The 21579-nt window shown below is 43.3% G+C and overlaps 2 protein-coding genes and 1 long non-coding RNA gene across 4 annotated transcripts; 2 read left to right on the top strand and 1 right to left on the bottom strand.

Annotated features, from left to right (window-relative positions):
• The first annotated feature begins 5719 nt into the window (after positions 1–5719).
• Positions 5720–10886, top strand: LOC109749563 (uncharacterized). Of its 2 annotated transcripts, none has more exons than XR_012205276.1 (6): positions 5720–5928; positions 8687–8790; positions 9366–9752; positions 9838–9984; positions 10054–10200; positions 10348–10886. It is a non-coding gene; the product is annotated as an uncharacterized lncRNA (long non-coding RNA). The 2 variants fall into 2 exon arrangements; XR_006672332.2 differs by having other exon boundaries at positions 9314–9752.
• LOC109749562 (subtilisin-like protease SBT3.8) lies at positions 6014–10097 on the bottom strand. The gene is made up of 10 exons (XM_020308504.3): positions 9857–10097; positions 9676–9767; positions 9424–9521; positions 8635–8796; positions 7920–8539; positions 7734–7804; positions 7360–7614; positions 7138–7255; positions 6758–6929; positions 6014–6660 (listed from the first exon to the last, which is right to left on the bottom strand). Exons 1-10 carry the CDS (start codon positions 9950–9952, stop codon positions 6119–6121), a joined length of 2226 nt encoding a protein of 741 aa, XP_020164093.1. The 5' UTR covers positions 9953–10097; the 3' UTR covers positions 6014–6118.
• Positions 10887–18009: 7123 nt separating the features above from the next.
• On the top strand, positions 18010–20650 carry LOC109749560 (protein translation factor SUI1 homolog). Its single transcript, XM_020308502.4, has 5 exons — positions 18010–18195; positions 19100–19202; positions 19903–20114; positions 20202–20255; positions 20342–20650. Exons 2-5 carry the CDS (start codon positions 19166–19168, stop codon positions 20384–20386), a joined length of 348 nt encoding a protein of 115 aa, XP_020164091.1. The 5' UTR covers positions 18010–18195; positions 19100–19165; the 3' UTR covers positions 20387–20650.
• The last annotated feature ends 929 nt before the right edge of the window (positions 20651–21579 follow it).

The raw sequence follows: 21579 nt of genomic DNA, 5'->3' as shown, positions 1-21579 counted from the left end.
ACGCGGGCGGGCGTACGACGTCGCGCGCGGACGTACGGCGTCGGGGTGGGTATTCCTATACCTAATGTGAAATGACCATACTACTCATTATACGTTTTAGGGGGTTGTACCGAAGCACTCCCCTTGGCTAAGTCTCGCACTCGATGTTATATTTGTTTGATCTTGCATGAAGATCTCTGCAAATATTTCTTTTTAGTTTTTCTTCTTCTTCTTCCTACCTACTATATCACTTGATTATTTAAGAGATCTAGCCGCACTCATATTTGAAAGCATGTGCAAAACTGCAAAAAGAAAAAGATTTTTTTTATTACCTCAGTTTTTGAAGAGAATTCATCCTTTCTTCTTTTTTTGGGAAGAATTCTACGTACTTTGCCAGTAGGCTAATTAAAAAAAGGCCAAGGGGAGAGTTTCCTCCTTAACTTTTTCGAACCTAGGTGGCTTGAGTGAAAACAGGACGCACTCGAAATGGCGCTAGGAGGCTCTTTCCCAAGTGCGAGTAGGCTAATTGATTTGGAGATGGATAAGCCCGGAGGTATGATATCTAATTCTTGTGAGACCTCTCCTGCCGTCTAGTGGTAGAAAAGCTTCAAGGCGAGTTGTCGCCGACCCGGGTTCGAGGGTTCACTCTTCTATAAGAATCAGATATGGGCTTCTCTACCTCCATTCGCATTCTCATTATTTTTATATCTAATTCTTATGTTTTCTTCTGTGATGTAACTAGCAATTTGAGTGCCTTCGATTCCTCTAAGATTCCACATGTCATGGTAACATGTTCAAAAAAAATCTGTTCATGTCTGTTTTTATCATGTGAAAGAAAGATGCCCTATAAATCGAAGGGAACCTTATTCCTATCCTACACTTTCCCTACGTTCTTGCACTCCGAAGGAAAGAAAATGAACATTTCCTACGGAAATAGCATTCCTACGGTTTTACTATGCTTTTCAGGATTCCAAACAGGGTTGTAAAGTTAACGCTTTTGAATTTGTGTCTGCCATTCGCGGATGTGCCATGGTCTGCTCTATGTCCAGTTATCTCCATCTTCTACCTTTGTCAGCATTATTATCATACTAACTTTATCTTTCTCACACGGTTCTCTACCTTTGCTCCTTCACCAGGAGTTGGGGGTGATACCCTAGGTCTAGGAAGGGAGAAGAAGGTGGGATGATAGAAGAAGACGATTTATGGCAAGCAGGGGTGGGGCATGCATGCATGCATGCAGCCGTATGATTACGTCTAAAACCAGAAAATGGTTTTGTGATTAGAGCTTATTACTGCATCTATGCAGTTTTTGGTACAACCTTTGGAAGAGAGTGCATACCCCACCCACCCCATCTCTCATGCCTTTTCTTTTGACTTGCAATTTTAATCTATTATATCTTTTGAAACAAGACCAATTTGTATACGTTTTGACGCATTTAAAATTTTGCTATGTTTCAACTGCTGAAACTCAATAGAAATGAATGATAAAATCAGTAAGTTCAAAAGTGAAACTTAAAACCATGTGGGGGCTCTAACATTTTGACGAGTTTTAAAAGTGTTTCAACTACTATAACTTGATAGAATGAATGGTAAGTTTGTAAAACATAATATTATGACTAGCAAGTTTTAATATTTGAAACTTGGTAAACTTTAAAAAGGTGTTGAATGTATTCAAAACTGGTCTTATTCGAAAGTACACATTGCAACGAACATGAATATGCAAAATGGAACTTAATTTGTACTTTCGGTTCGAAAGATACAATAGATTCAAATTTGAAGATAAAATTAAAAAAAAAAAGCATTGGAGGAGGGGTGGGTGGCGCATGCAACTCTGCCAAAAACTGGCATGCATGGACCCAGTGCAACAATTAAGGGTTAATGACATAAACTAGTGCACCAATCTTGAAGCAAATGGGTGGGTGCATGCATTTGTGCCCCTGCGAGTTTTCGAGATGATGGACTGCAGATTTACCCTCTTTCAATATTAAAGCTAAGATATTTACATGTACTCCCTCAATATAAAAGTATATTTCTTTACGGAGGGAATATGCATTTAACATTTTCTAGGATGTAGTTCTGTGAAATGTTATGAAAATAAACTATGTTGGCGTGGTAGTAGTATATGATTTGATGCTAAACACACTGCGCAATCACATGAGCTGTCTCTACCATACTTTGACGAGAACAGATCATGCACATCCTCATATACAGTGTCTCAATATGAACGGCTGCATCCACTTAATAATCAAGATAAACATATCGAATGAATTAGCCAATCCGCTCACGTATGTATATACAACAACAATCAAATCGACAGTAGTAACAAAGAACCAACGAATGCACAGAACATTTACGTTGCCCAACCATCCTTCTTGAGCTCTTCCCGCCGCTGCAAGCTAGAAGAGCATGGCCGCCGCGACCAGCAGCGAGGAGCCGACGCACGCCGCCCAGGTGCCGCCGCTGAGGCCGCGCGGGCTGCCGGAGCCCCTCCCTCTGGCCCCGCCGCTGCCGCCGCCGATGATGGGGCGTCCCCCGCCGCGCCTCCCCTCCGCGAGGCTCGCCGCCATGCAGAGCAGCACGAGGAGGAGCGCGCAAAGAGGCAAGAACCGCCTCGTCATCTTCTTCCTAGCCTCGCCTCCAAGCACCAAGCTCCAAACAAGCACGTACGGGCAGCAGATTCTTCTGTGATTATTTGCTCTGCTCTGCTGCTCCAACTCGATGTCGTGGGCAGCATCATCGCTCGTGGTGTATATTTATGCAGGGTACAGAGTTGACCTGGCAACGGGTTTTGACTGGTAATACGCCACGAGTCCACGTCTTAGTGGATGGAAGTGTTCTTCTTGTCTCTGATGAAAGCGTGTGCAGGTGATTTGAGTACGTTTCTATTCTACGTGATGGGTGAGAAGCTGTCGCGGTTTGCCTGCCATTATCGATTAATGTATTCATGTTAATTGGTTTTCGGTGCGCTGAAGACGACGATTTGTAACTCTGTTGGCTGATGAAAGGATCGGATCGTATGCGTGTTATCCTGGCTGATGGACTGCGATATGATAATCTGGGATATGCTCCAGGTTTCTTGACAGCGAAGCTCCGTAGTGCACGCACGTGCCAGGTCGGTTCGTCGTTAGCTGCTCATGTTGGTATGACTTGCCGACTTCTCTAAGTTCGTGCACGATGGTACACGTCTCCAAGTTTTCTCGAATACCACACGTCTCCAAGTTTTACACGGGTTAGCTGATTGTTTTGCCGGAGAGAAATTGACGTCCATGTTAGAGGCAAATAGAAATGTGGCACGTCCGACCAGTTTCGATTATGATTTTACAAACAAGCCTGCTAAAACACTGAGATTTAACCAAGTTTCAGACTCTCAGTCGACTTTGCAGCATTTTGTGCCGCAACATTTTTCCTACCGGTTGCAACATCCATCATGCTGGTTGTAGAACGCCATCTCAACGGTTGCAATATCCTTCATTGACGGTTGTAGCATTTTAGTTAGAACGGTTGTAGAATTTATTGTTCTTGCCTGCAATACCATCACAACATTTTTCATCACCGTTTCTAGCATCCAACCATGCCACTTGTAGCAAAAAAAAAACACAGACGTCACTCGACTGAGACTTCGTTGAGTCTCGATCGACTGAGCTTAGACACACCTTTTTATGAAGCTTGTCGGTTTCGAGTTTATTTTAAGAAACATCGATTATAACATGGATGTCCATACATAGTCGAACACATGATTAAGATAAGATAAAAGGCTAATTAAGCGACAACTGCTTATGTCCTCAAAAGGGCTTAACTCCTCAAAAGATTTTGCAATCTTCTAGGAGTTAAGCCGCACATAGCCGAACTCCCAATATGTTTAACTCTTCAAATGTTTGAGAAATGTTTCAACTCCCTCAATTTTAAGCGGCCGAAACTAACTCCTCAAATATCAGTTGCTCGACCGCTTCCATGCCGACGCCATCCCGACTGAGTTTCCTTGCCTTCAGCGACCATCCTGCATGTTAGTCGACAACCTGTAGCCCCACCTACCTCCGGCCCCAAATTCCGACGAGAATCCGATGATATATTTTTCTTCCCTTTCTCATCTTTCTCGTCGTGTCCGGCCACGGCAGCGCTAGGCTCGTCCTCCCTAGCTCAACAATGCTCATCTCGTCTTCCCTCACCACGAGCAAAGTTGTAGCACGCACGTAGGAACACCTGCACGGGCTCCTCCCGATTCTGATTAATCCTTGCGTTCCAGATCATGCCATCGCGCCACAGTGAAAAGAATGAGAGAAGAACCCGTTCAGACAAAGAAGCGCCTAAGCCATGGCATGTGGAAGACAAATTTCAACTACTTTGTCAATGACTTCGTCGCACGCTTACGCAGCACGCTATGAGCCTCCGTCAAATTTCTTTTACGGAGCATCTATCCTAGGTACTAGCTAGCTCATGAAAACCATGTAGTGTTGAAAAAATCATCGTTGGCGGGTCTAATTCGTCCGAGGGATCCAGATTCGTGTTTTTAGAGCTTCTCTAGCAAACCCCTTAAAACGCACGAAACTGTAAAATAACCGTCGGTTTATAGTTTTAGGCAGAAAAAAAACCCAAATAAAACTCGTAAACGACTCCAACACGTAAATTTATTTAGGGGCGCGGAAAACATCCCGCCAAACCTGTGAAAATAAGAATTTCGGAGACAGTCCGAGAGCGCCCTGTATACGTGAAAGACCGTTGGCGGGAGTCCAACTGCCAGCGGAAACTTCATGGCTCGCTCCCCGCCGTCCGTCCCCGGCCGCCGCCCGCCCATCCCCGGCCACCTCTCGCCCGCCCCGTCCGTCACGCTCGCCGGCCGTCTGCCCAGGCCGGTGCGCTCGGCCGTCCGCTGCGCAGGCCCGTCGTCCGCCCCGGCCGTCCGCCCAGCCGCTCGCGGCTCTCCCGACGGAGGAGGTAGCTTGCTAGCTAGCTGAATCGAATCGATTCGAACGTAGCTAGCGAGCTAGCTCTGGCTGAATGAATGCACGTCGAGCTAGCTCGCTATGGCGAATGGAGGAGTCCGGCCGCCACCCGCGCCACCGCGGCCGCCTTGGCCTCCGCCCGCTCGCCGTGGCCGCTCTGCGTCTTCCTCGCCTGCCCGTCCGCCTGCGTCCACCTCGCATCTTCCTCATCCGCCTGTCCGCGGTTTCAAATTGGCTTGAGGAAGAGGACCATCAGAAAAAAAAATGGGCTAGCTGTGGACCCGTTCGGTATATTCAGATAATATTCTTTTTTACTGGTTGATTATATGGGATTTGTTCGGCTGCAGCAAAAATCGGCCCTTAAAACACGTTTTTCTCGACCCTTATAACGATTTTAAGGGTCCACAACATAAGAGGTCTGCTAGAGATGCTCTTAGGACCGCAACTAAAGTTGCCATGCCAACATTTTAGGATTTGCCATGATCAGAGAAGAAAATTGCCATGTTTGATGGAAAAATTGATGTTCGTTCGACGGTGATCAGATAAATTGAGGGTGTTCACTGGGAGGTCCAAAAATTCTGATGTTCGTTAGTTACCATCTTTTTTTTCTCTTCGTTGTGCTCAAAAATAAAAGCTACACTCTTCGTTTCAGCATCTCGTTGGCTGGCATACAACTTCGTTTCTGATTTTATTTTTTTGAGACAGTGCGTCACTTTTTTTTTTGAGACAGTGCGTCACTTAGTTTCTGATGTGCGGCTCAACGCCGAAGTTGGATGATAGCAAAGCCCATTTTAGTGAGACCCATGTACAGGATCATAATGACAGCCCGAGCAAAGCCCGGCCCGGAGGATGCCCAGGTTTAGCTGGGAACAATCGCCGTCAGCCGCACGGCGATACCGGGATCCCCGTCGACTCCGGCGGCCGGAGGGCAACGCACGCGGGCCCGCACTCACGTCACGGCTCTCGCCACGGCTAATCCGGCGAAGCTCTCCGCGGTCTACGCCGCCAGGTTCGTCCCAGCCATCCTCCTCTCTACAGCGATTTCTGTTTTGTGATTCGTCGGGGGTAAATCGAGAACCGAGCATTCAGACAAATTTGAAAAAACAGTAGTGTTCTCTTGCAAACAAATTTATTCAAGTACAAATTACAAATCCTAAGTACATCACCAATCTTTATTTTTCATATGACCTTCCTAGTTACTATGCAACATCGGCGTAGAAATCCTGGATTGTGATCCGGACTGCTAATGGGATCCTCACCGAGTGGTGCTCATTGCGCCAAGTCAGGCTGCCGAACGTGTAGTCCCCTTGCACCTTCCACAGAGGCGTCATGCTGACCTTGAAGGCGTGCACTTTCGTTGTCGCGTTGAAGACTAGGGTTGGTGGGTCGACTTTGATCCTCACTCCTGGGGGGGACTGTATATCGGCTCGGTAAACCGCGTCGACCTCGCCGACGTTCGTGACTGCTCGCTGCACCTTAATTGGACCCCTTAGCTCAGGAATGGCTATGGAAGGCAGGTTTAGGTGATATGCCGGCGATATTGAAATGTTGCAGATAGCGTATTTCTGAATCGTGCAAGCGAAGAACTTGCTGTAGTCCCTCGGATCGATGTCGTAAACAAGGCCGGGATCGGCAGCTGCGTTGGGATTTATGTTTCCCCCTCCATAGTCGAATGGGTCGGCGACCTTCCGGGGTAGTGCTTCTGCTAGCATCGGCATGCCATGCTCATCCTTGGTTGATGCTTTACCCATGCAAAGAAGAACAAATTGTTGTTAAGAAAGTGTGAGTGGATTGATGAGGATAGTGTTTCATGTGGATATAATGTTTTAGGAATTTACCAGTGGTAACAATTGCTGATTTTAGGGCGGCATGAGACCAATCAGGATGTACAGCCTTTAGCAATGCTACGACGCCTGCTACATGTGGGGTTGACATTGATGCCCCTGAGTCGAACACATATCCGTCTCCTGTAGCTGCTAAGATGTTCACTCCTGGTGCGGCTATGTCAGGCTGTTAAAGTAGTTATAATGGGATTAAGATAATTTCACCGTATGAAGGTAGTGCTAACCTGTCAAACAAAATCATCTTAACGTCCCTATTTCTGAGAGAAATCTTACGATCAATCCCTACTAGTTGGTGTTTTTCCGAAAATTGTTTCTGGAATAATAGTATATATATTGCACAGGACAACAGAATGCGCTCATTTTAGCTTGTGTACCTTAAGAACTGTAGGGTACTTGGCGGACGGGCCTCTTGAAGAAAAAAATGCGACTCTTGGAGCAGGAACTCGGTTTCCTGTTATAGTACTTGCTGGCGCAATCTTTGCAATGGGCGAGCTGCTCAAGTTAAAGCACAGTTTATTGAGTCTTTAAATAATTGCTGGATAAAAGATAACATCTGTAAGCAACTAAGCATGGAAGGCCACAAAATAGGTTCTTACCCTTGGCTTCCAATGTATGTTGCAACTTGAAACCCAATATCAATGTCGACAATGACACATGCCATGCCCACACAATCTTCGGTGCTCAAAAGCTTATCTATGGTATATATTGCGAAAATAAGACCAAATGCCCCACCACTTTTAACATTTGTTATGGCGTCTGGGAGAATGTCTGCTGTTGGGCCAAAAGTTTCTTTAATGCATAGAACAATTTTTCCGTTGATTTCCGTGCCATTTAGCGCCTCGATTGAGCAGCTGTAAACAGAAAGACCACAATAATTGCTCAACTGGATTCAGAAATTTAATGCCTAAGCAGAAAATGACATATATTTATAAATGTAGTTAATTGAGAAACCGAATAGCATCTGACGCACCTTCCACCTTGTACAAGTGGCTGGAACCCACTCTTGGATTCATTTGTTATCATGTAATAGAGTGATTGACCCTGCAAATATGAAAAAGTTATGCATAAATATTGAGTGGTAAGTGTTTGAGGATGATAGGTGGAGCAAAGTTGCCTCCCAGGATTCTAACAAAGATCATGTTTCTCTAGTGCATACCACTATGGTTTGGTTGTTTCCAAGGGTAATGGCAGTTGGAAAAGACCGATCGATCTTGCTCGTTGCGACTGTAATGACCCAAGGGGCTGTGTTAGAAATGACTTGTGGTCTAGGCCCACTATTTCCGGCGCCATAAACAACGGTAATACCCTTCTGGACTGCATGGAGTGAACCAAATGAATTGTCATTATACTGGACTGATAGGGATAGGATGTCTACTCCATCATGAATTGCATCATCCAGAGCTGCTAGCAGCGCGGCACTAGCAAGCTGCACCTTCTTCGGGCCCTCAAATGCGACCTTGTACACTGCAAGGCGCGCTCGGGGCGCACCACCGCGTGCCACCCCTGCTGCCAGGCCATGGAGACTGACCCCCTCTACTACTGCACCAGCTGCTGTGGATGCGGTGTGCGTCCCGTGCCCGTTTATGTCCCGTGCAGACATGTAATTGTTCGCTTTGTCGGCTTTGTCCAGACCCGCAGGATAGTACCGTGCGCCTATGATTTTCCTGTTGCAGTTGGTGCTGTTCCAGCCCTGCCCCAGCTGACACACACCCTTCCATCGTGACGGTACTGGTCCGTATCCTTCGTCGCTGAAGCTTCTTGATTCAGGCCAGATCCCTGCATCAATTGCATTTGCAGTGTTTTAGCAGGAATTTGCTTGGTGAAGATTTTTTTTTCTTTCTAATTTAACTTGTTAGCAATGAAGGACTGACCAGTGTCAAATATCCCGATAATTACATCTTCTCCATATTTGCTCCTCTGCAGAAGTTTACTAGGTGGCTGATGGTCCAGGTTCATGCCAAGGAAATCCCAGCTTCTTGTGGTCATCAAGTCATGGTGCTGATTTGGAGTAACGCTGATAACTTCAGGTAGCTCTGAACATGTCAAATAGATACATGAGAAAATTCTATATCAGAAGCCGCCAGTTAGTTATCTATGTGGTGTATACATCACAGAGTAACAGAAAGAAAGGATCCTCATAACCCGAGTTAGAAATTGTCTGTTTCTCAGTTAACCACTGATAGTCCCAAGATCAAAATTTTCTCGCCCCTTATTTACCCTTTCACGAATTCTGAAGTTTGATTGGACAATTCTCAGCAGTGATTTAAAAGTAGTTATTTTTCAGTCACCTAAGAAATAGGAAAAATCGAAATAGTAATCAGGCAGGATCGTAAGGATACTGCAGATGTGCAGCTTCGTACTAAATGAGTGTATAACTACAAATAAGTTGTATTGCAGAAAAGAGACCATACATTGATCGAGAGTAGGTTTCCTCAAAACAGGAATAAGAACCATATGACTGCCCGGCCTCGAACTCATATCGATGATTAGAAAGATAAACAGCTTAACTAATGAGCAAATAATAATCACCAAATACGTTTCTTTCTTCAGAAGAAAGGATCATGCATCAGGATTGAATTCCCCAATTCGGTTATCTTAACAGGATAGTGTTAGATCAACAGAGAATCAGCGAAGCAATTTTTGTAGCAAACTTGGCCCACCTGCAAGATCTTGTGCTTGGTCATCTGTTAACATGGCCGCGAAGCCTGAGAAGCCATGCTTGTAGCTATAAGTGATGGAGGCCAACGCATCTTCCTTGCTGAAACAAATCAGCAAGTGATGAGAAAAAAAAAACCGACAGCCTTACTCGGAATTGTCGAACGAAATACTCTGTCCTTTAAAAGTATATAATATGGCCCGTCAGAAGATCAGAACCGAACTCGGAAAGATGGCAAACTTGTTCTGAGGTTTACCTTCCAAGAATGGTGGTGAGCATGTCATGGTGCGAAGCTGTTACCAGAGAAGGGTCATCATGTTTCTTCTCTCCCAGGTAAACGATGTACAGCTATGCGTGGAGAGGAACAGAAAACATATCTTAGTATCGAACAGAACCAACACTATGCTATAAAATGCAGGGTGATGAATCAGCCATACCTTTTGAGAGCCATACCCTCTGCCTATGCTTATCATAAGGCATAAGCAGAGTAGGAGGTAAGCCGGAAAACGCCGAGGGGAAGAGTGGAAATCCATGTTGGTATGGAAGCACTTGCTGATATGATCAGGTAATGGTATTTATAGGCCTGTTAGTCTCTGTCTTGTAGTATGATGACTAATTGATTGTCCATGTGCAGAAAGGAAGGTCAAAGATACAGGCTCAGTTGGCATGAATCGAATCTTTCGGCTATCGACGCCAATTTCCTCCCTGAAGTTCCCTGGAACTAGCTCAGCTGAAACGCGTTGCGTTTCTCCCCGCTCCAGCATTCTCCCAGTTCAAACCTGTAATATTGCACTTATTTTCCCTTCTCCTGAAGCGCGGCTTTTCAATTTGTTCATTCGCATGTTTAGCAAGTACTACGTAGTAGTAAATAAATATCATATCATCTTCCCTACGAGAAGTAATGGAAACAAAAACGTGTGGCGTGCAGGCAACGAAATTGCTGAAGATGCTGCCGGTTGCTGTAGGCTAGAACAGGGCAGGGCTCCGTTCAGACAGGGAATCAAATCGAGGGCCCTCCGGATGGTCTCGTGCGCGTATTGAAGGTGTGGTGGTTCTCAATCGGCGGCGGGTTTTGTATGCCTTTCCTTTTCCTGGCCGCTGCATATGATTGTACGGGTCCATCACCCGTGGCTGTGAGCGATCCCAAGAACATTGACTTGCTGATGAGAGAGCATCTCTTCCATCTCTTCCGGAGAGAAGATTGACTTGACTAGCGCGTCGACCATCCATGCCATACGTAGTGCCAGCTCTTCCGGTGTTATCGAGGAGACGTCAGTGCAGCCTGCTGATCTTTTATTTCTTGGAAGAGAAGTACACTTTTGCTTGAAAAAGTTCATAAATACTCCCTCTGTAAAGAAAAATATTAGAGCATCTATTTACGGAGGGAGTACTTGCTGAACTTTTTTTTGAGGATTACTGAGTGTATTCTGGCAGTGTAAATATGAGCTCTGACCATGATTTGTTCAATGTCTGTTTAATGGTTACAAATTCATAATAGGAGGTGCTTAACATGACAATATCAACTTTGTGCAGAATAGATAATTAGATTAATTCTTGATAAAGCTTGATTTTTGAGAGTCAAATGCATCTTACATACATAAATAACAAAGAAATAGAGTTTCGTATCTGCGTCTTTTATTGGTACAGTCAACGACGCATTTGTCAGGAAAGCACTCAGAGATTGGTAGTCAAGTTCGTAACCAGCCACTGGCCATACTATAAAAAATTTGTTTTATTTGTTGTCATGTTGTAGTATGGATTTGTTAAAAATATAACTGATGTTCGTTACTCTTTTAGACTTGTATAGACACATGTGTGCTAAGGGCATGGTTAATAGTATAGCCAGCTGATGGCTATACGAAGCTATCATATCATTTATAGTCATTTATTATACTCACTCATATTGATAGTGTTGTATATACGATCTTGATGGACGATTTGTGCACGACATGATTAGAGGCCACACAAATTAAAGAAGGACAGCGATAGATTCTAAACGTTTGGACATTAGGAACAAATCCGAACGATGATTCTTGCCTTCTTTAATCGCTAATCTCGCTTGCTAATCCCACTCTAGCGCTACTTCCGCACTACTTTATCAAAGAAAAATATTCCCTCTGTTCCTAAATATTTGTCTTTCTAGACATTTTAAATGAAATACCACATACGCATGTATGTAGACATATTTTAGAGTGTAAATTCACTCATTTTGCTTCGTATGTAGTCACTTGTTGAAATATCTAAAAAGACAAATATTTAGGAACAGAGGGAGCGAGTACGGTGGAGCAAGTTTGCATGCATGCACATAAAGACAGAAATGATGACGTCATCAAATATTCATTCTATTTTGGAAGTTAAAAATGTTTTGTAGCCTAAACCGTCGCTCCGCTTCAAAATTCGTTTTCATGTAAAAAATCATGGCGACGAGATCTTCGAAACTAGATCCCATGTTGGTATGTTTCGGCGACTTTTTTTTTAGTCAAAAATTACCATGCATGTACTACTAACTTATCATGGTGTTTACACTGAAGTTACCGGAGTGTTTCGACTACTCCCTTTTTTTGCCTAGGGCGAAAAGTTATCATGATGTTTGTAAGTAAATTATCATGTTTGTAATACCACCTACCATCGGTGACGTGCCTCGGCCATGGGATAAGGTCCACGTGCCAACATGGCATGACTCGCTTATAAACGGAACTTTGCGGGGTCGTGTCAGTCCAGGCCCATTTAGGTGTGTGCCGAGTTGTGCCGTCCCAGTGTCATGCCTAGGGCGCAAGGTGAGATCCACGTGTAGACACTGTAAGGCATGCTTATGAACAAAATTTTGTGGCTCGTGTTGGGCCAAGCCCGTTTAGGCGTGTGCGGGTTGGGTGGATACCAAGCCGCCCCGTTGGCCACCCATGATCAAGTCTGTGGTGCGTAAAATTATAATGCCATTTACGAGAAGTTATTGGGGGTATATTTTTCAACAAATCCTTTTCCCCAGGGTCAAAGTTTCCGTGGGTGTCGTGGATTTGTCACAGCAGATGTCTTTAGTGTGAGGACTTAGTCGTGAGTCCAACACATCTATGTGGTAGCTTGAGAGGGGTTGAGTGGGACGAGAGACGCGAGATTTTACCCAGGTTCGGCCCCTCACGGTAGAGGTAAAAGCCTACATCCTGCTTCACTGATATTGGTGATGATGATCACGATTACAGGAGTGCTCTATTTCGAGAGCTATTGACTTGTCTGTTTATCTAGACTTCTCCTCCTTAGTGTGCCCTGCCCCTCCTTATATAAGTTGGAGGGGCGGGTTACATGTGGAGTCCTAGTAGGATTATGACTACTCTATTACTAGTGGAATCCTAGTCTTGCTTCCTTTGTAAGGAAATATTTCGTATGCCTTTTCCTCTTAAACCGGCCTATCATAACATGAACCGGCCTACCAGGCCTTGGGCCTTGTCTCCATCTGACCCGCCGTCGGGGTCATTAGTGAGTCGACTGACCAGTGAGTCGCCTGACCAGTGAGTCGCCAGTCTTCAGGCAGGTTACCGATGAAGCGTATATCCGGTCAGGTCATACTGCGGGGTATATCCCCGATAGTGGGTGTTTATATGTAAGTTATCAAGTAAGCGGTGGAATATTACCAGGTCATTTACAAAAGTCACCGCGATGTTTTCAGCATTTTTTCCCGTGTCAAAAGTCACCACGATGTTACTACGTGAGTTATCGGGTATGCAATGCGTATATTATCGTGTTGTTTACACAAAAGTTACCAGGGTATGTTTCCAACAACTTTTTCCCCGGGGTCGGAAGTGCCCATAGTATTTGTATTAAGTTATCAGGTATGCAGTGCATAGATTACCATATTATTCCACAGAAGTTGTTGGGAGTATATTTTCAACAACTTTTTCGTCGGGTCAAAAGTTACCGTGGTGTTTGTACGTAAGTTATCATGTCAACGGTGTGTATATTACCATATTATTTATATAGAAATTATTGGGGGTACGTTTTCAACAACTTCCTCCCCTCCCCCCACCCCGAGTCAAAGTTACCGCGGTGTCTGTACATGAGTTATCAAGTCTACAGTGTGTATATTACCGTGTTATTTACACGAAATTATCAGGAGCGGGTATGCATGTTTTCAAACAACTTCCTCACCCCCACCCCGGGTCAAAGTTACCGCGGTGTTCGTGCGTGAGTTACCACGTCACACTATGTATATTACCATGTTATTTAGAAAGTTAACGGAGTACGTATTCAAAAACGTTTTTCCTTGGGTCAAAAATTATCATGATGTTTATACGTGAGTTATGAGGACTGTTGTGTATATTATCATACTGTTACACATAAGTTATCGGGGTATTTTTTCAACAACTTTTCTCTCAGGTCAAAGTTATCATGGTGTTCGTACGTAAGTTATCAGCTGTGTGGTGCATAGATTATCATGCTATGTACATAGAAATTGTCATAGTATGTTTCATCAATATTTCTCTGTAGTAAAAAAATTATCACAGTGTTTTCAGCTCTTTTTCGTGCCAACACTCTTGAAAATAGAAAAAGTGTTGTATGTAACATTCATATATTATACACAACGAACGCCTAGGTTAGGTGGTTAGTCCGTCCATTTAAACAGCCTAGTAAATATTTTTTGACATGTAAAACAGCCTAGTAAGGGGGTGTTTGGTTCAGGGACTTTTTACCCAGAGACTAGAAAAAGTCCCTAAAAAGTCCCTAGGAACCAAACAGGAGGAACTTTTTCTACAGGGACTAGAAAAAGACTCTACTAGAGAGTCTTTTTTATTAGTCCCTGGGACTAGAAAAAGTCCTAGGACTTTTGAACCAAACACCCCCTAAATAAATTGCAAAGCTGAGAGGTCGATTCTTAATCTGCACATAGTCTTTTCCTAAAAAAGAAGAACATGCTTATAACATGCAGAATTAAGATACCCATCAATCACGCTAGTTAAGGATTTGGAGATATTTTTGGATGACGAATTAAGACGCACATCAATCACGCTTATTAAGGAAGGGGTCAGAGAAAAATTCGCTTGGGCAGTTAGATTATCCACAGTGGGAGTAAGACTAACCACAATGGGTAATAACATAGAGTAGTAACATGCCTCTATAGTGGGGAGTAACATATGTGTGATAACATGCAACACTTCATTTATTAGACTATAGACTCATCTTGCCTTGATATGTGTGATGTTACTCATAATAGTAGTAACTAGCTATGTTACCACATGCCTCTCTTTCTTCATTTATTACTTGCCATATCATCTATTCTAACATAGGTAGTAACATCACACATATCTAAATAAAATAGATGATGTGGCAAGTAATAAATGAAGAAAGAGGGGAAAGTGGTAACATGACTAGTTACTAGTAGTATGAGTACCATCGCACAAATCAAGGCAAGATGAGTCTATAGACTAATAAATGAAGTGTTGCATGTTACTACACATATGTTACTCCCCACTATAGAGGTAGTAACATAGGCTAGTAACATATGCATGTTACTAGTCTATGTTCATGTTACTAGTCTATGTTACTACCCATTGTGGCTAGTCTTAAAAAACCACAGGAGTTGCGGGAGGGTATTTTCGCATGGTAAATTAAGACGCACGTCAATCGCGGTAATTAAGGAGTCGGAGAAGAATTTGCTGGAGCAGTTAAACCACGAGGGGAGTTATGGGAGGGGATCGAGGGACGCGCCAGTTGCGGGAGGGAATCAAGGGCATGCGAGCCGCACGATCCTCATCCGACGCTAGATAGGTCATTCGGATCTGTTCCCAAGATCCGAACGTTCGGAAAATACAATTGTCGATTAAAGAAATGAGGCAATCCAATGGTCTGGACGACCTGTTGTGTTTGAATCGTGCAAAAATCCATCGTGTGCATAACACTACCTCCACTTATATAGTAAGGCAAGCTATAAAGCTGGCTATAAGATCAATACCTTTTTAAGCATCTCTCTCTATTTCTTTGCATTTATTGTATATACCTAGAAGTTAGCATATAGCTAGGCTTTTGCATGAGAGCACACTCTTCTTATTTTTTCATGTCTCTCTCCGCCACATAGGCGAAAATGTCATGTAATCAAGTGGGCCATTAACCCATTATTGCTCTAGTGTGCATTTGTGTCCACGTTGTATCAACACGAATCTCCATGTAAAATTAAATGACATAAATGTAGATGAGACTTTGTTATTCTCATTTAGACGCGAATTAGAAAATTTGTATTATTTTTATATCCTTAATTAGGGTTTCTCTATGGCGAAAGTGTTGTTCTAATCCTGAGCTCAAGTGAACTTGGCTGGACAATAAAATAAAATAAATAAATAATAAATTGACTTTTTTATGTCAAACATTGAAAAATGTTTTGATAGCTTGTAAAATTTTCATCATGAAAGGACGTTCGTGGAAGAGGTGGCAAAAAACAAAATCGATGCTCCAAAATGCGTTTGAAAACAACATTTTGAGTATTGATTTTTTTTCATGTTTTCCATGAATATCATATGGTGATGAAATTTTGCAAGTTATCAGAATATTTGTCAATATTTCATACAAAAAAAATGATTGTACTGAGCTCACATGAGCTCGGGACCAGAATAGCCGCGTCCTTCTCTAGGGCTCATTTAGATGAGAAATAGTTGTTGCACTTTTAAGTGACGTCACACAATCTCCTTGCTTTTTCTGTTTGGTGGTCTCGTATGTTTCTTTTGTGTCGTCATCCATGCGGCGTTGCAGGTCTTTTTTTCGTGCTTGTACTTACTGCGTCTGTTCTATCTCACAGGATGTGTGCCTTATTTGTCAACCCAAAACTAAGGAAAGCACATGAAACCCCAATACAAGTTTTTTTCCGCTTGTCTTTTTGTTGTTGCTGGTCCGCATTTTTTGTTGATTATGAAAGTTTTGTTGAAACTTAAAAAAATGTTAATGGATTTCTAAAAATATGTTCGTGAATTTGAAAAATGTTCATGAATTTAAAAAATATTCAAATTTTTTTAAATTTCATGAGTTTAACTTTTTCACAATTTTCTAAAAAAGGTGTTGTCACCAGAGGCATTTTTTCCCACCAAAACATATGCACTTTGCAAAGGGATTTTTTATATCGAACGGGTACCTCTAATTTATGATTAGGAAAGGTTGACGCCTAAGAATCGGGCCCAACAAAACGAACAGGACACGATTACAACTCCATCAATCTGCTGCTAATGGGCCTGAATCGACGACAAGGCTAAATTTAGCGTAGAACCGCGTTTAATCGTCGGTCCACCTAATTTATATGGGGCGTGCTCCTTTATAACCGACGGTGGTGGAACCGGGGCGGAAGGAGAGAGAGGAGGAGACATATATTTTCCCCGCCATGTAAGCAAGTGGGCTATAAACCCATTATTGTACTCGCTCTAATGTGCATTTGTGTCCATGTTGTATCAGCACGAATCCCCCATGTAAAGTTAAATGGCATAAATATAGATGATACTTTGTTAATCCTCATTTAGATGAGAACTAGAAAATTCATATTCTTTTTATATCCTTACTTAGGGTTTCTCTAGGGCGAAAGTGTTGTTCTAATCCCGAGCTCAAGTGAGCTCGGTTGAACAGTAAAATAAGAAATAATCTGATTTTTTGTGTCAAACATTGACAAATGTTTTGATAGCTTGTAAAATTTCATCATGAAAGGAAGTTCGTGGAAGAGGTGGCAAAAAAATCGATGCTCCAACAAAATTGATGCTCCAAAATGCTTTGAAAACAACATTTTGGAGTATTGATTTTTTTCATTTTTTCCACGAATATCATATGGTGATGAAATTTTGCAAGTTATCAAAATATTTGTAAATATTTCATACAAAAAAAATTTGATTATACTGTTCACCTAAGCGCACATGAAGTCGGGATCAGAATAGCGCGTCCTTCTCTAGGGCTCATTTAGATGAAAAATAGCTATTGCACTTTTAAGTGACGTCACACCATCTCCTTGCCTTTTCTATTTGGTGGTTCCCTTACATTTCTTTTGTGTCGTTGTCTCTGTAGTGTTGCAGGTGTTTTTTTTTCGTGCTTGTACTTATTGCGCCTGTTTTTATCTCATGGGACGTGTGCCTTATTTGTCAACCCAAAACTAAGAAAATCACATGAAACCCCAACACAAGTATTTTTTCGCTTGTCTCTTTGTTGTTGTTGGTCCGCATTTTTTTGTTGATTTTGAAAATTTTGGTGAAACTAAAAAAATGTTAATGGATTTCTAAAAAGATGTTCCTGAATTTGAAAAATGTTCACGAATTAAAAAATATTCAATTTTTTTATAAACGTCACGAGTTTAATTTTTTTCACAACTTTCTAAGAAAAGGTGTTGTCACTAGAGGCATTTTCCCACCAAAACATATGCACTTTGCAAAGGGATTTTTCATCTCGAACGGGCACCTCTAATTTGTTTTCTTTTATGGGGGGTACTCTAATTTGTGATTAGGGAAGGTTGACGCCTAAGAATCGGGCCCAACAAAACTAACAGGACAAAGATTACAACACCACCATCTGCTAATGGGCCTGAACCGACGCCAAGGCTAAATTTAGCGTAGAACCGACGGACGGAATATCCTGTCTCCACGTTTAATCGTCGGTCCGCCTAATTTATACGCGCCGTGCTCCTTTATAACCGACGGTGGTGGAACCGGGGCGGAAGGAGAGAGAGAGGAGGAGACAGATATTTCCCCCGAGGTCAAGTCGTCTCGTCCCGTGTTGCCTTTCTCCTCCTCCCCGCATTCGCCGTCTGCGGTTCGCACCACCGGACAAGGTGATTTTCCCCTCCTCGCCCTCCCCCCCATCGGCCGATTCTACGTTTCCCTGCTCCCCCGCGGCTCGATTTCTAGCGGTGGACTCCGTCTCGCGATCGGTTGTGGTTGCGCCGTCCAATCGATCGCCCGCTCCTAGATCTCGATAGGGCTGTTGGGTTGGTTTTTCGGTGTGCCGATTTTTGGCCCCAATCGGTTTGTTTTGTGCGGTGGATGATGAGTTTAGGTGGTTTCCGTACCTGATTGGCTGATTTTCTGCTAATTCGGGTGTCTGATATTGGGGATTCGCTTAGGCGTGCGGCCGCGATTTGAACCGATCTGTCCGCGCGAACAGTTTAGATGAGTACCTTGTTCTTTTGTTGTCGATCTATGCGATTGTGGCTTGGTTCATCTATTTCCTGATGAATAGAACGAGAAATATTAGGACATGCTGTTTGTGATTTAGCAAATTTGTGGGCTGATTTTAGGTTCTCCCTTGTAGTTAATAAGGAGGTCTTCTACTTTCTATGTGGATTTTGGAAGTGACCAAGGATGGGGCTTATGCTTGCGTTTTGCACACCGTCCCTCGTTTTTTATGCTGAATGTCCTGTGCACTTAATTCGATGTTGTACTGCTGAGTACCCTCTGTATTGCGTGACTATATCTGCCTTATATTCCATGATGATCTAGTACTACAACTCTGAATTTCTTAAATTTCATCAGCTATTATGATAATAACTTAATAGAGATCTTCTTATAAGAAGAAACTCAGATGCAACTTCTGTTAGCACCAAGTACTATCCTACTATCTAGGAACTATTGCATATCAGTGGCTCAGTTCTAGCTTATCTTCTTCCCAGAATGAATGTTGTAATTCAGAATTAACGTATTGCTGGATGGTTTGTGATCGTTTGGGATGTTTTGCAGCTCACACATCAAGACAATAAATAGAGCCTTGTCTGTTTGGGGCCAATCAAACCAAACAACAAGTTCATGTCTGATCTCGACGTCCAGGTTCCAACTGCTTTTGGTATGCACTCATTTCATTATCTCTTCATTAGGGAATCACACCTGCCAATCTAGATCAATTTGAGTCCTTAACCTGTAGATTTTGTTTATTTACGTTCTCTCTCCCGCTGAATTAACCTAATAGACTGCTGTCAATATCTAATCTCATTAACCAACAGCATGCCATTATCTAGTTGATTATAAGTTGTTGTATACCAACATATATGTATCATGCTGGACAAGAGCTTTTGCTAACCTTCCCTAGAGGTGGCACAGGTACATAGCTTAGCTGCATTAATGAAGATGCACAGTCACAGATCACTGTATTACAGAAACATGGATCATTTGTTTTGCCTATAAATAACCTATATAGATTGTCTTTTCTTACGTTCTCTCTTACCCTAAATTACCTAATAGACTGTTCTCAATATCTAATTCTATTAACTAACAGAATACCACATCTAGTTGATCATGAGTTAGTAGTAGTTGTTGTATACCAACATACATTTATCATGCTGGACAAGAGTTTTTCCTAACCTTCTCTAGAGGTGGCGCTGATGCATATCTTATCTGTATTAATGAAGATGTGTGTCCACAGATGACTATGCCACAGAAATATGCATCTTTTTGGTTTGCGTACAGTACACTGATTTGTGTATCCTCTGGTTGCCTTGCCTAAGTATATCCTCTACCCAGAAGTTGACTTGGCATCTTCTTTGTAGATCCGTTTGCTGAGGCAAATGCTGAGGACTCCGGCGCTGGTGCTGGATCAAAGAACTATGTGCATGTGCGTGTCCAGCAGCGCAACGGAAGAAAGAGTCTGACAACTGTTCAGGGTCTGAAGAAAGACTACAGCTACAACAAGATTCTCAAGGATCTCAAAAAGGAATTCTGCTGTAATGGTACTGTAGTCCAGGATCCAGAACTAGGCCAGGTACAGCGAGGTTCTCTTTTTTTGTTGGTAGCAAAATTCTCTCATCTAAGTGTGTATATGCTGATGAGTTATCTTCTATATTTTCAGGTCATCCAACTCCAAGGTGATCAGCGTAAAAATGTTGCTACTTTTCTAGTTCAGGTAATTTACAATGCCATTTTATATTGTCATGCATATTGACTGTTGCGTCGTTCATCTTCTTAATTTGACAATTCCTGTTTGGTTAGGCTGGACTTGCAAAGAAAGAGAGCATCAAGATTCACGGATTTTAGGCAACACACAAATGCTCGTGTGCTGTCACCGAAGCCTGGAAGTTGTCGTATACTTGGTATTGTCACATCTAAGACATTTGAATTGCTAGTACTCGTGTGAGGCATCTGTGTTTGATGCACTTTTACATCCAAGACATTTGAATTTGCATCGGTGTGTTGATGCAAGTTGTCCTTCAACATGGTTTGTATGCGCCACCAGTATGGCAGTATGGTTTATCCAGGTTATTGTGCACTAAATAAATGTACTTCAGGCTTATCTTCTCATGGTTGTGTGCATTGTGTGCTCTGTTCGTTTTTTTTTGTTTGTTTTCTCGAATTTGTTTATTTTCTCATGGTTGTGCTCAGTCGGTGCCTTGGCCAGGGGCACTCCCTCCTTTTTGTTTTTGAGGGGTTCCTTTTTTTCTTTTCTTGACATGACACATTGGTGGAGATAGTTTCTTAGGGCCATCTAGTTTTAAGCTTGGCAATGTTTATCAGGAAATCATTGGGATCACCTGACGGAGCACGACACGTGCGTCCATCATCTCTGTGGCCGTTGGATCAGATTTTAATGAGATGGCAAGAAGCAACGTATCACCTAATTTTTGCAACTGAGTGGCTGTTTTGATTTCTCCCACCGCAACAACTGTGTGTTGCGGCAACTGTGTGTTGAGGGATCTGAAACTGGATCCCCTTGAGAGCAGCCACCACCCATGCTCCTCCAAAGCACTCCCGACGCGCCATCGCTCACGCCAGCGGGCACACCCGTCTTGCCACCGCCAAACACCCCCGTTGTGCCATCGCTGATGTCGCCGAGCACGCGTGCTTCGCCGTCGTGGTTGTCGGTCGCGTCCACCACCATCCATCCTCTTCTCACGTTCATTAGACCAGGCGTTGGTAGCCGCGCCACCGCCGAGCACCCCGCTGCCACCGTTGACGCTGGCAAGCACGCGCTCCTCCATCGCGATCGTCGATCGCCTCCACCACCATCAACCCTCTCTCCTTCTCCCTCTTCGCTCCTTCATCCAGTCACGCCGCCGCGAGCACCCTTGTTGTGCCGCCACTGACGCCGGCGAGCACGCGCTCCGCCGTCGCAGCCGATCCTGCTGCTACCGGGTGATGAAGAAGACCTTCGCTCGACACCGACGACGCAGGGTGCCGTTCACTTCTGCAACATCACTGCTGTTGCAAAAAACAAATGTGCAACAAGACCG

The sequence above is a fragment of the Aegilops tauschii genome, chromosome 3 (assembly GCF_002575655.3).
Source record: "Aegilops tauschii subsp. strangulata cultivar AL8/78 chromosome 3, Aet v6.0, whole genome shotgun sequence".
Classification (NCBI taxonomy): domain Eukaryota; kingdom Viridiplantae; phylum Streptophyta; class Magnoliopsida; order Poales; family Poaceae; genus Aegilops; species Aegilops tauschii.
Note: the sequence above shows the minus strand (reverse complement) of the source record. Positions and strands in the feature narration are given on the sequence as shown.